Raw genomic sequence first — 13,828 nt, forward strand, 5'->3', positions numbered from 1 at the left:
GTCAGGCACCAGCTCTGTGACCTTGGGCAAAAAAACCTAACCTCTCTATTAAAGAGAGTCAATGATAATATGCCAAGTGGATTAATATTTAGCACCCTAGATGGTAAGAGTGATAACTGTGAGCTACTACAATTAGTATTCTAAATAACATAATCTTGATGTTTGCTGTTGGGAAGAGATATTCCTGGAATTGAGATTTTAGGAAGCCTGGGTCCACTGGGATTTTCCCCAGCACTCAGGGAGTGTAGCTGCTAGCCATCACAGGATGCTCTGAGGCCACAGACAGAGATGGAGTTCTGGAGGGGCCCCCATAGAAGGACCCTGTGAACACTCAGATTTGCAGCCTTGTGCCTCTTGTCTTTCTAGAAAAGCTGTTTCTTGAGGAGTGTGGGTTATTATGGGATGATGTATAGTAGGGGAATAATGCTTAGCTTGGATCAGACTGTGGAAGATTCTGCAGTGGGGAAGGTGGGATCAGGGAGGTGGGTTATTTATGTAAAAGTCTGAGAGTCTCAGGGAGGACGTGCTGGTGAACAACATCAGGCATCCTAAGACCAGCGTGTTCTCTCAAGATGCCAGGGAGACCGTGGCTATTTGAGGGAGGATGGGATGGTCCTGGCACTAGTAGTAGATACATGGGTCATTCCAGGGCCTCTCTGGGGTCACCTTCACTCTGCCCCCCTGCCCTGTGCCCACCGAAACCAAGAGTCTGCGAAACCAAGTGGGCAAGCAGACTCACTTGAGGCTGCACTCATGCCCCTGCCCCACCATCCCAGGGTCAGTACCCAAAGATCTTGTTGAGCATGTTGGCCACAAAGTGCTCCTCCTCGTAGCTGGCCAGGCTGAGCAGCTGGGCCCCCAACTCCCGGCAGGCGCCCTGGGCCTGTACCCAGCTCTTCTTGTCCTGAAGCCGGTCTGAGCTGAACACCTGCAGGAGCAGAGCCCAGCTGTCCAGGCTGCCTCCCTGGTCCCGATCCCTGAGAAGCCCCTGCTGTGCTCCCCATGGCAGCAGCAGGTGGGGCCTGGGGCTTCGCTGACAGCTGACTCCAGCTAGCTGAGGACAAGTGGGGTCCTCAGGGAAGGACCCCCAGGGGAGGAGGAGCTGGCATAGCCAGTCCCAGGGGATGCCCCCCTGCCCGGTCCCCTAACCAGCCAAGACATCTGGGTTCTCCTCCCAGCAAGTCCCCTGGCCTCCCTGGACTTCAGTTTCTTCATGTAATAAGGCCTTGGACTGTATCAGTGGATCCCAAACCTGGTAGAGTTTTAAAATACAAGTAACTAGATATCACCCTAATCTACTTAATCCAAATCTCCACCGTGGCTACCTAGATTTTATTTTTACCAAGCTTCCCAGGTAATTCTAAAAAACAATCAGACTGGCTCCAACATCTGGGAACCTGTGAAACAGATGGTCTCTCTGATTCTTTCAAGTCTTCAAACATTTACTGAGCATCTACTGTGTGCCAGGCCTCAGTTCCATTTTATCCAGATTGATTCCCAGTGACAAGCTTTTCACCAGAAATTAACTCTATCTGCAGTCTGGAGAGGGAAAAGGTGTCTCCAGGGTCCCCCGATCATGGCTGGATCCTATGGGGATCCCTCCACGTGGGGTGCCTTTCTGTTCTTGTCCCCACCACACACACACACACCCCCATGCCAACAGGCTGCCCTACCTTATAGCAGTGCCGGAGTTTGGGGTCTGAGGCCCAGCCCTGGGGACAGGAGCCGGTGAGGCTGGGCGTGGGGTCGGGCCCGGGCAGCTCGGGCGTCACTGGCGTGCCCAGGCTCTGCCGGCAGATGTAGCGGGCCCGGAACGTGGTGCAGTTCTTTACCTCCCACAGCCCCATGGCGCTGCCTGTGGCCAGGGCCACGCAGCCCCCACGGCTGTACCCTGGGGAGGGAGAAGGGAGACCCACCTGCTGGGAGGACTCGCTGTCCGGCCTGCCCTCCCGTTCCCACGGGGCCCCACCACCGCTGTGCGCTCAGAACGAGCGTGGGCCTCCCTGTAGGACACACTCCTGGGAGGGGGCCAGGTGGGAGAAAGGGGAGGAGAGGCCAAGAGACTAGCTCTGTGTTTATTTACTGTGAGCTCTTAGGAAAGTTGCTTAACCTCTCTGAGCCTATTTCATCATCCATCTCATTGGATAATTGAGGGAGTTAAAAAAAATAACAGATGTGCAATGCAATAATACTAATAGCACTTGTATGGTGCTCACTATTCAAGTGTTTGACATCTATTAGAGCCTCACCTCAGCCTTACGAGGAGCGACCCTTATACCCATTTGACAGATGAAGAAACTGAGGCCCAAAAGTTGTACAGCCACTAGGCAGAAGCATCAGGATCCGAGACCCAGCAGTTGGGCCCCAGAGCCTGTGCTCATGACCACATCCTACAACACTGTCCAAAAGAGGCAGTGCAGCCCTGGGACCCAGGACTGGCATCCCAGTTTCACGGAGGAGAGTCAAAGCAGAGGGCTGAGTGGGTGCTGTGGGCGAGGGACTCACCCGGCTGGTCCCGGTTCCAGTGGGTGTACATGACCTCATCCCCACTGAGCCAGCGGAAGGAGCCGGTGCTGTTGAGGTCCTGCAGGGCCGTCCAGAAGTACTCGCCGTCCCAGTTGTAGATGAGGCTGCTGATGAAGGCCTGCTCGAACCTGCAGAAGAGGCCGTGCAAGGCAGGGAGCTCACTGACTGGGCCAGACCCGCTGCCCCAGGAGCGTGGGTGCCGCTTCCAGCCAGGAAATTGCTCAGGGAAGTGGGCACCCCTGGGAACCCCACAGCTGACTCACAGAGCAACCCAGCGGCCCCTTCTCCTGGCTGACATGACCTTGCCTGGTCGAGAAGAAAGTAGAGAAAACCTGCCATGGCTAAGGCATCCGGCCCACACCTGTGGCTGCTCCTGCCCCGGCCCTGCCCCACGCTAGGGTCACTTAATGAGTGAGAGACACTCTTGGGACAAGACTAGAAAAAGGCTTTGGGGCCTGGCAAGGCTCAAAGGACCACAGGTCCCTCTGGGCATGACAACAGAATTTGGTGGCAGGCTGAGTTAGGCCATGGCTGGCCAGGAGGGCACCTGCTCCCCACCATCCCCCTGTACCTGTTGGTGATGGTGACCAGCTGGGAGCCATGGCCAGTACACATGCGCCGGGCCTCACTGTAGGTCACTTGGTCCTCTCCCAGCCAGTAGCAGGATGGGCTGTGCCATGTCCAACCCTGGCTCGAGAGAGCAGGCAGAAGAGCAGTGTCAGTGGGGAGGATGACTGTCCTCCTCACCCACAGGATCAGTGACATCATCAGATGTGCCCCAGCTTGGGTGCAGGACAGAGGGACGTTGGCTTTGACACCAGAGATGGCAGTGCCTGTGGCTGTGGAATGAGCTGGGAGCTGTGTTCTGCCCTTGTCACTTTTCACACTCTGCCCTCCTCACCCTTTCCCACAACTCCTCGGACCAGGGGTGGAAGCTTGGCCCAAGGGTGGCTCGGGATGTCAGCCAGTGGCCTGGGCTCGTGGCCTGGCTCAGAGAGATGAGCGGCCCGTGGAATTCCTCTTTGGGGATTCCCATTGTGGGGAAATTGCCAGCTGACTGGGGATCCAGAACCCAAAAGTTGGGGACAGTTCCAGGATGTAGAGGGGGCTGGGTAGTCCTCAGGGTCCCAGGAAAGGTAGAAAAGACGAGGCTGAGAGGGGCACAGGTGGGCAGAGCCTTGGTGGGCAGCGAGGCTGCAGAGGAGAGACAGGCCCAGGCAGTGTGGCTCCTGGGCACTGGCTTTCCACGCCCATCCCCACAAGGCCCCCGGGACTTCACCTCACAGATCCCTCTCCAGTCACCAAGAGCCCTACCTTCCAGAGGAAGAACTAAGGCTCAGAGAAATTCAGTGACTTGCCCAAGGTCACACAGACATGATTTGGAGCCAGGACTAGAAATCATGTGCCCTTCCTCGCCACAGCCCTGCGCCTCCTAAGCTGAGGCCAGATGCCCCCCAGGGCCTTGGGCTCCAGGAGGCCTGGGCCTGGCAGCCTTGGGGTGGGCTGAAGGTTGGAAGAGAGATGCAAGCCTCTGGGCAGAAGTGAAGCAGGTATGCGTGTGTGGGGTGAGGGAGTCCCTGAATGCCCAGCAAGGGCTGTGCTAAGACCTCCAGCTGCTCAACCCCCCCCCCCCCCCACATTCCAGGTCAGCCCTAGCTCAGGGGCAGTTAATAATTCCTCCACCCAGCCACAGGACAGAGTCCCCGACCCCTCAGCCTCAGCAGGCTCCTGAGTGCTCTCTCTCCTCCCCCTTTGGAAGTCATGCCTCTTGGTGTTTCCTGCTCCTCCCCTGGGGATGGGCTTGGGGTGGGGTGGGTGTGTTAAGGGGGCTTGCTCTGAAGGCAACAGAGGAGCCAGAGGGTCAGCAAGGGGCTGGCAGCAGTGTGACCACTGGCCTGGGCAGATGCAGCCGACAGCAGGCAAAATGCGACAAAGTGTCTCGCGAGCAACACCCTCCCCCCACCACCCACAGCCATACCACTCACACCCCTGCTTGGCTGGGGGGCCCAGGGAGGGGGAGCCCAGGAGGCCTAGGAGGGAGATCATTCTGTCACCCACTCACATCCTAATTCATAGAGCCACTCCCCTACTCAATCATTCCTTAATGCCCTCTCTCCCTCCCTGAACATCTTGTGGGAGCCCAGTGGGGCTGGGAGGCAAGGAAGGAGAAGACACACACCCCCCCCCCCACCAGAATGGCCTCTCACTCCTCACAGGACACAGACAAACACTGTATCGGATGGTGTGGCGTGTGCTCACCAAAACAGGCAGGAAGCAGCACTCAGGGTGCACGGGGGACATGGCCCCACCCCACCAGCCTCAACTTGCCCACCCACCAGCTCCCACCTCCTGGTTCTCTGCTGCCTCTGGGAGTGGCTTCCCCAGGAGAGAAGGCTCTTCCCCAGGAGGGAGGGCTCAGGGCTAGGGGTGGGAACTGCTTCCTCCCAACAACCCTGACCCCCACCCTGCCATCAACATCGATCCTTCAGAGCAACTTGGAGAGAGGAAGGAGGGGCTGTGCCAAGGAGGGGAGGATGCCAGGCGAGCCTTCAACGTTGCACCCACCCACTACCTGTCCCGGCAGCCCCTCGGGCTGGCCCCACCCAGGGCGGCTCCAGAAACACCCTCACTTTCCGGCAGCCGTGGTCCTCCTCGGCGGCCCCCTGGCTCAGCTGGCCTGCCTTCTTGCAGATGGACGGCAAGGACTGGTTACAGGGACTGTCGTTCCAGCGCCCCTCCTAGGGACATGGGGAGGGAGAGTCTCAGTTCTGAGCCCAGCCCACCCAAGCTGTCCCCTGGCTGTTCTGTGAACCTGGCTTCTAGACCTGGGCCGGCCCATGACTTGCTGTGTGATTCTGACAAGAGACTTGACTTCTGTGGTCCCAGGGGGTAGAATGGGGTGACAGTATTAAATCTATAAGCCTCACAGGGTTGATGAGAGCACAAACAAAATAAATGACGTGCAGGTTCCATAAAACTTTGACAAATACTGTCTAAATGAGAAAAGGTGATCTTTAAAATTATTTCTAGCTCATTCTACAAACATCAAGGACAAACTGGCTGAGATTGTTAGAGCATCCGACAGCAGGCACACAGATGGGATTCCCAGTTCTGGAAGGGCATCCAGCTAGTACCTGCAGATCCAGGGTGAGCAGAGGTCTGTGTGTCCAGACCTGAATCTCAGCTGATGATGCGGAAGAGGAATTTAGTTCTCAGGCCCTAATAACCACCTTAGCCCTCCTTGGTGTCCACAGCCTCCCAGTGGCAGTTTGTCTGCCTTTGAGCTCCACCCCGAGGCAGAGGTGCTTGTGTGTGCCCAGCACACAAGAGAATGCCTGGCACATAGAAGGCACTCAATAAATAATTGTGTTTTTTTTTTAAACAGCATGCCCTGAGTCAGATGGTTTTGTCGCTACAGCCCTTGTTTGCAGTGTCTGATGGCAGAATGTCTTGTCTATACTTGGGGTGGGTGGTCTGTCTCTACGGCTGTGTCCTACTTTTTAAATGGTCTCATCTCTGCTTGAAGCCCTGCGTCAGTCCCTCCATTTCTACATGGTGTCTGGGCCCAAACTGTGACAGCCAGAGCCCTGTAATTTCTGGTGATGGCAGCCTGGGCCAGCAGCAGTCCTGCTTGTGGGGCATCGCCACTGATAACGTGGGTTCTGATGCCACCTGCCGGTGAGGAAGCGCAGCTGGCAGGACACCAAGAAGGCACCAGGCTTCATGAGAATTACTAATTCTCCCATCAACAGCATGAGGTCAGCACTGTTAGTGTTCCAATGACAAATAAGGAAACCGAGACACAGAGAAGTTGAGTAAAGTTGCCCAAGGTGATCAAGCTAGTTGGGGGTGGAGTCTCTCTATGTGGAAGGGAGGGGAGTGGTGGGGAAGGGGAGTGTTGAGAGGATAATGGGGGGTGGGGGGTGTTACAGGCAGGCACTGATGGTAGGATGCTCAGAGGCAGGAGAAAGAGTGGGTGGGGGGCTGCTAAGCACGTGTCCTTCAGCTGGGGTAGCACCAGGAGGTTGGGACTGTATTTCGAAGCCTTGTGATAGGGAGAGGGGGATCTTACCGGCCCCCAGATGGTGACACAGTCCTCCAGACTGTCCCGGAAGTTGTTGGGCTCAAAAGGGTGCCAGTGGGTGAAGCTCACTAGGCTCCCGTCGGACCACTCAAAATTCATCTGCAGTTTCAAATCGTTGAGGCCGATCCACAGCTCCTCTACCTCTAGGGGTGCAGTGGGAGGGGAAGGAGTGGGGACAGTGAAGGGGTCAGTGTCAGCAGACAGCAGGGCAGGGAGGGACACCTCCTGGGCCTCCTAGGGAGGGCAGGGGGTGGGCAGCGTTCACCTTGCTTGATCTGCTTGGTGATGAACTCCAGCTCGGCCATGCTGTGGATGCTGAGCAGGTCGCCGCCGCCCCGCAGGCACGCCTTCTTCGACTCCTGCCAGCTGCGCTTCTCGGCCTGGAGGCGGTAGCAGTGGCCCTGGAAGGGCTGCCAGCTTGGCTCGCACTCCACCTTCACGTTGGCCCACACGTCTGCAGAGACCCGCGAGGAGGCTGCTATTCAGGGACCCAGCAGGGCCCTGGGGTCACCTCCCCCCAAGGTGACCTGTCCCAGGTGCGCCCTCCCCACTACCAGGGCAGGCCTTGGAGATGCCAAACGACAGAACCCTCCGGCACTGCTGGAGACCCAGGGCCAGGAACCCAGGAGGTGGTGGCACCTAAGACAGGACAGCCCCTCTGGACGGGGCTCTCGGAGAGAGACAGGCCGGAAGTCAGGACAGACCAGCCCGTGAGCCTCAACTTCCTCCTCTGTAAATGGGTTTTCCTGCCTCAAGATTCAAACTCGGCTCAGCTCCACCTGGCTCGATAAATGGAGCCACCATCGTTCTCTGAAATCACACTTATTGAGCACGGACGCTGCCCGGCAGTCCTGGGTGAAGAGAACGGGGAAACGAGGCCGTGACCAGCCCGAGGAGTTGGCAGGTCAGCGACGGGCAGGGGAGGGCGGGGGTCGCGGCCGACCCCGGGAGTGACGGCACCCGCCACCCGGCCGGGACTCCTCCCCTGGCTCCCTTCCCCGTTCCCAACCTTCTCCCTGCACCCCGGGGACCCGCCCCAGGCCCTTCCCGCCCCCATTTCCGCGCATTTCAGGTTCCCCCTTTAGCCAGAAATCTAGGGAAAGGAGTCCGAGGGCGGCTGAGGCAAACAAGCCCTCACTTGGCCCTTGGCAAGAGAAAAAGGACTTCGCCAAACCACCCACATTGTCAAGCTCGGGCAGGATTCTGCCTGGCAGGGAGGGAGAGCGGGTGCCCACTCGGAACCACGCCCCGCCTGGGATTCTGGGATCCACTCCGTTCTGAGCGGCGCGCCATCTATACCCTCCTCCGAGATCCCGCAGACAGCCCAGCGGGCTCGCTGATTGGTTCGGGTTCTGTCAATCACCTCTGGCCGGCCAATGAGTTAAGACCCGAGGTTGCTTCTTGGGGTTGTGAGAAGAGAGGAGTTCGAGGAGGCTTTCAAATGACATGAATTGAGTGAGGAGACCCAGAAGGCAGAGCCCGGCCTCATGCCCAGAGAAGTGGGCTGTGGTGAGAAGAGGAAATCTGGGGTCTCTGCCACAGATATATGTGCAAGCCCATGAGACGCCAGGACTTCCCACAGGGGCAGCACTGGGCAGTCAGGGGACAGAGGGCTTGGAGGGCCACCAGGGGGCCTGCGGGTCCTCGTTTCTTCAGAAAGCGGCTCCTGGGAATCGGTGCCCGCCCCAGTCCCCCTCCGGCTCTAGGTGGAGTGCTCTAGTTGTGGGGTGTGGATGTTTTAAGATTTTGCTCCCTAGCAGGTGTGGGGAGAAAGCAGTGGCCCAAGGTCTCTGAATCAACCTTTGGCAGACTGATCAGGAGCAGAAAGCTTTGCTCCGTAAGCTCTTTACTTTGTGGGGTTGTAGATTTTTTCTGGTTTTGCCGAAATTTTCTTTATAAAACACCCCTCTCCACAGTCCTCACAGCTACTTCTGCAGCAGCCCCTCCAGCCTCCACTGATCAGCATCCACCGCCACCTGAGAAGCTCCCTGAGCCAGGTGGGGTGTCTCGCCTACCCTGCAAAGGGGAACTTGCAGGTGAGGAAGGCCTCTGCCCCTCGGAGGCCAAGCTGCCTGCCCAAGGCCATGGGCTGGCAAGGGGCAGAGGCAGTTGTAGAACCCAAGTTTCCCTGGTGCCCAAGGCAGGGCTCTGCCCATTGCACTGCATCCTCCACGAGGCCCTTGGAGCCACCTCTGTGAGTCACAACCGTAAGCAAACCACTCCCTGGCTTAAAAACTTGCGAAGGGGAAAAAAGCCTACCCAGCCCCACCTGAACTTCATGGGCAGCCAAGACCTTTCAAGGACGGGCCACAACCTGCCTTTCTGAACTCACTTCTCCGTACTCGCTAAGTGGTGCTGCTCGCACTAGGAGGACACAGTCACCTGGGGGTCTTGCTAAATGAGGGTTCTGATTCAGTAAGTCTGGGTTGCGGCTAACAAGCTCCCAGGCGGCGCTGGTCCGAGGACCACCCTTCAGGTAGTCAGGTAGTAAGTAGGAGTCTGTGTTCCGACCAAACCGTACTTCCAGGTCTCCTCACCTGTGCGCAGGCCGCCTCCTCTGCCTTTTTATGCCTTTTAAAGTTTTACTCAACTTGAAAGTTCCAAATCAAATGCCACTTCCATAAAACCCTTACTTAACTCTCCCAGAAGGCTAATCAGTTTCTTCTTCGGGCCCCCCTAACACTTAGACACATTTCTACAAAAGCCTGTAACTGAGGGCATTCTAATTGGGCGTGAGAGGTCTGTCACCTCCAGCAGACCTGACCTCCACAAGGGCACAGTGAGGGTTGCCAGCATTTAACACAGTTCTCAACAGATGCTCCCCAAGTGAAGGAACGACACATGCCCGCTTGTTCACAGTTTTAACTGGACAATTAATAAAAGAGGCCTAGAGTTGCCTTGTGCTGGGCAGGTAACAGGAGCAGAGAGCCTGGCCCTGGGGTGGCGGTGGTCCTCATGAACCCACCCCAGCCCACCGCTCAGGGTCCCTGCTCACCCGGAGGGCTGGGCTCGGCCGTGGCATTGGGCTTCTTCTTGCACACGTAGGGCAGCGCGATGCTGCAGTCGCGGTTCTGCCAGCCACCCGAGGACTCCGTGCGGATCACCCCACAGTTCTCCTCGCTCGGGTTGTCTGGCTGATCTGTGGGGAGGGCAGGGCGCCCACACCCCAGGAGAGGAAGGCTCGCACCTCGGCCCCGGGAGCCCCGTGCAGCGCCTCCTGCCTCCCCCTGCTCCCTCGGAAGCCTGAGCCAGCTCACGATGCCAGCCCTGCGCTGGGGCCCTCCGCGGGCACTGCAGGGTCCTCTGCCGTTTCTGAACTGGACCCGCGTTGTCCTGAACCCTCTGCCCAGCAACCAGCGCTGGTCCCACCTCACCCCCTGGCCAGGCTGCTGGGTGCACTGGTGCACGCTGCTCACCCACATAGAGGGGTCAGATGAGGGGGCGCATGGGCACTGACATCCAGCCCACTTGTCAGGCCCCATGCCCTTGGGGGGCTGCTCCAAGTTGGAGCTGGAAATCTTAGCCTTCCCTCCTGTGCTCCCCCACCCCCACCCCCCCACCGCACAGCAGTGCTTACTGTGGAGAAGGGGTCTGCCAGGTCCCCAGACCACCCTGCACCCCGAACCCCGTGCCTCACCACTCTCCCAGTTGAGGTACTTGAGGGGTGAGTGGTCTGACCACTGCCAGCCTCCACTGGTGTCCAGGTCATTGAGGCCAATCCAGAGTGTGGAGCTGTAGCCAGTGAGGAGCCCTGAGAGCAGCGGATCGTGAGAAGGAGGCGCCATCCCGCTCTCGCCACTTGCCCTGCCCCCACCCACAGCACCCTTACCCCCCACAAGCAGAAGGGACTCAGGGCTCCCCAAAGGTGGGAGAGCAAAGGTCTCGGGCTCCTGCTGCCTCATCCTGCCCTGCCCAAGCCAACCAGCCTGGCCTGGCAGGGGCTCCCCCAACCTCACCGTTGATATAGGTCTGCTCGTGGATTTCTGTGATGCTCAGCAGATCCGCCCCCTGCTGCTCACAGCTGGCCCAGGCCTCCCTCCACGATAGTGTGGACTGGAAGTTAAACTGGTAGCAGCTGTCCGTCAGCTGGTCCTTGTCCCAGAAGGTCTCGCAGTCATTACCTGCCATCAAGACGGACAGACATGGGTCCCACCCCAGACGAGCAGAGACCCCATACTGGCTGCTCCACAGCTGGAAGAGGGGCCAGTGCTCCCCCCAGTCCTGAAAGTTCTGCCAGCCATGTAGGGACCCCTCCCCAGTCCCCAGCCCCCAAGGCTCCTCACCACCAGCCCGCCCCCAGGAGCCTCCCTGGCCTGGCCCTGCCCAGCCCGCCCTGCTCTCACTCTTGATGGGGCAGAAGCCCCAGCGCTCATCCTTGCCGTAGTCCTGGGTGGTGGCACACCACAGGTGTCCGTCCTCACGGCCCGTGCTGGTGCAGCTGTGGAACCACTGGTTGTCGTACTTGAAGGGGATGGTGCATGGCTTCCCATGGGAGTTCCCTTGGATGGTGTAGACCTCTGTGGGGGAGGGGAGCCAGGACCTTGGCATCTGAGCGCCACAGGCTGCCCGACCCTCACTCCTTGAGGAAGATTCCCAATCACCCAGGGAACTGTTGGAGGGCAGGGGTCAGGAGAGAACAGAAAGGAGCAACAGCAGCAGGCAGTGGTTTTAGGGTTCCCCATGCCCTCAGGTCAGCCCAGGAGCTTGGAAGAGGTCCCCCTGCTCATCCCATGGGGCTGGCAAGGGCCTTGATGCCTGTCAAAAATCCAGCCGGGCGAGGGGGCCTGCAAGGTCCCCATGGCAGGGCTTAGCCCAGAGGAATCCCTGCTCAGCAGCCCAGCCCAGGGCTGTCCATGCACCCCACCCAAAGGTCCATCTGGGAACTCAGGGTGGCTTCCAGGGAAAGGACCCCCAGGACAAAGACAGCCCACCACAAGAGGCCCCTCATGGCTGACTCTGTCCCCCATTTACCTCCTGCAAATGGGAATTAGGACATCCTCCTGGGGATGCAGGTCTGAGAGAAGGGCATTTTCGTTTAATTTTACTTTATTCACTTTGTACTAATGGACATCTTCATAAGCATGTATTAATTTTGTAATTTTCTAAAAAGTGCTTTGAAGTTAATTTTCTTAACTATGCATAAACAATATTAAGCTAGTGTTTAAAGTGCATACAAAAAGTCACTCCCTATACTTTACGATTAAAGACGTGGCTGCCAAGGCTCCACGGAGGCCACAGGCCCTTAACCCAGGAGTCTGTCCCTCCAGGGCTCCAGTGCTCCCCCCACACCAGGGACCCCCACCTCTTGCCCCACAAACAGCCCCTCACCATAGTAGGGCCGAGCACACAGATCCTCGTCGCTGCCGTAGATGCGCCACTGGCCGCTGCGGGTCTGGTCACCACGCTCAGGGGTGCCGGCCTTAGAGACATTGCCAGCACGGCCCCCCAGGAGCAGGGACAGCTGGTCACCCAGCGTGCGGCAGTGCCAGCGCAGGTTCAGGGCCTCCCGGTCACACTCGTACAGGCCCAGGGAGGCTGTGGTGTTGGTGCCCGGCCAGCCTGTGCCCAGGCACTGTATGGCACCCAGGTTGAAGAGCCGGTTTCTGGAGACCCACTTCCAGCGCTGGGCAGGGAGACTGGCATTGCAGACTGGGGCGACTCTGACCTGCCCACCCTGGGCCTCCAGGCAGCCCTGCAGTCCATGGCTGAAGATGAGGAAGATGTTGGGTTCTGGAAGGGAAGGCAGGATATGAGGCCATCACAGGGGTTCTCATGCCTGGCCCTTGATGCCTGGCATCGCCTACAGACATTGCTCACCAGCTGGGCATGGGGCTCGGAGCCTTCACTCACATGTGATTGCTCAGTGCTCACCACCGGCCCCTGAGGTTGGGGTAGAGGGCACTGCTCTCCCTCTGCACCTGGATGAGGTGACATCTGTGTGGCCAGCCTTGGTTCTAGCCCCATGCCCACTGGGAGGCAGGACTCAGTCTTCTGTCCCACCTCCAAAAGCAAACCCAACTTCCCATGAGATGTTGAGTACGATATGCTTTTCTGAGGATTTTACAAGGAGAGGTGCTCACGTTGTATATCTCATTGCAACCTAGATAGCTTGGTTCTTTCCCCAAGTTCTTCTCTGGACAGGAGTCATCTTGTCTCACTCTTCCCTCCAGCCTGGAAGCTCCACTGGTTCCATTCTTTCCTCCCTCTAGGATCTTCCCAAACCACTTACCCCTACACCCAGCCATTCATGCCCCCTATAACCATTTCATTCCTGATTTTTTACAGCCAAATTTATCTGTTTGGCTTCCCCAGTCACACATCCTCTTGCATCACCTCACTGACCAGACAGCCTTTTTGGAAGGCAATGGAGGAATCCAACCTGTCCCCCAACACAGTCACTTTACAGATTGAGAAATGAAGCCTAAATTTATTAAGATGTAAGGTAAATTAGTGGTCACCTGGGCCTGGGGAGGGGGAGGAGATGGGAATGGAGTGACTGCTAAAGGGTACAGGATCTCTTTTTGGAGTGATGAAAATGTTAAAAAATTAGATTGTCATGGTGGTTGCACAACTCTGTGAATATACTAAAAACCACTCAGAAAAGCTGTTGGAAGGAAGAAAGGAAGGGAAGGGGGGAGAAAAGAAGAAACTAAGGCTTAGAGACATGAAGTATCCTGCTCTGGCTCGCAAAGCCAGTAAGCAAACCCAGGCCTCTCTGAGTCCAAAGCTGTGCTTTTAACATCCACATTTCACTGCCTTCCTCACTTTCCAGTTGCCACTTCGTACAACACACACACATGTAGCATATCTCAGTCTTCAAAGCACTTCTGCATCCATTAGCCACTGGCTCCTCAAGATAATTTTCATGCCTTAAAAGTAAGAATCTGACTGCCAGGGTTCAAATTCCAGCTCTGCAGGTAACGTGTGACTTGGGCAAGGGGCTTAACCTTAACCCTAACCCTAACCCCTAACCCCAACCCTAACCCTCATTTTCCTTACCATTAGACTACTGCAAAGAGTAAATGAGATAAAGCATATAAAATGTTTCGAACAGGGTCTGGCACATAGTGAGAACACAATAAATGTTGCTTATTATCATTAATATTACTGTTACTATTCTGTGTTATAAGTAAAGAAATTGACTTGGGCAGTGAAGCAATTGGACCAGAATCACAAGGCTGATAAGGATAGAGCTGAAACTTGGCCCCAGTCTCCTAA

At 57.1% G+C, this 13,828-nt stretch overlaps 1 protein-coding gene across 2 annotated transcripts in view; it reads right to left on the minus strand.

Annotated features, from left to right (window-relative positions):
* Nucleotides 1-13,828, minus strand: part of MRC2 (mannose receptor C type 2) — a 65,768-nt gene that overhangs the window by 10,060 nt on the left and 41,880 nt on the right. For both annotated transcript variants that reach the window (XM_037809193.1, XM_037809194.1), the window contains exons 2-13: nucleotides 11,939-12,340; nucleotides 10,954-11,127; nucleotides 10,567-10,731; nucleotides 10,248-10,361; nucleotides 9,606-9,749; nucleotides 6,876-7,064; nucleotides 6,599-6,753; nucleotides 5,157-5,264; nucleotides 3,098-3,213; nucleotides 2,506-2,654; nucleotides 1,674-1,891; nucleotides 786-928 (exon numbers count right to left, since the gene is read on the minus strand). In XM_037809193.1, coding sequence (XP_037665121.1) covers nucleotides 786-928; nucleotides 1,674-1,891; nucleotides 2,506-2,654; nucleotides 3,098-3,213; nucleotides 5,157-5,264; nucleotides 6,599-6,753; nucleotides 6,876-7,064; nucleotides 9,606-9,749; nucleotides 10,248-10,361; nucleotides 10,567-10,731; nucleotides 10,954-11,127; nucleotides 11,939-12,340 — 2,077 coding nt within the window. The remainder of the gene's footprint in view (nucleotides 1-785; nucleotides 929-1,673; nucleotides 1,892-2,505; nucleotides 2,655-3,097; nucleotides 3,214-5,156; nucleotides 5,265-6,598; nucleotides 6,754-6,875; nucleotides 7,065-9,605; nucleotides 9,750-10,247; nucleotides 10,362-10,566; nucleotides 10,732-10,953; nucleotides 11,128-11,938; nucleotides 12,341-13,828) is intronic.

Source organism: Choloepus didactylus, chromosome 18, assembly GCF_015220235.1.
Source record: "Choloepus didactylus isolate mChoDid1 chromosome 18, mChoDid1.pri, whole genome shotgun sequence".
Lineage (NCBI taxonomy): Eukaryota > Metazoa > Chordata > Mammalia > Pilosa > Megalonychidae > Choloepus > Choloepus didactylus.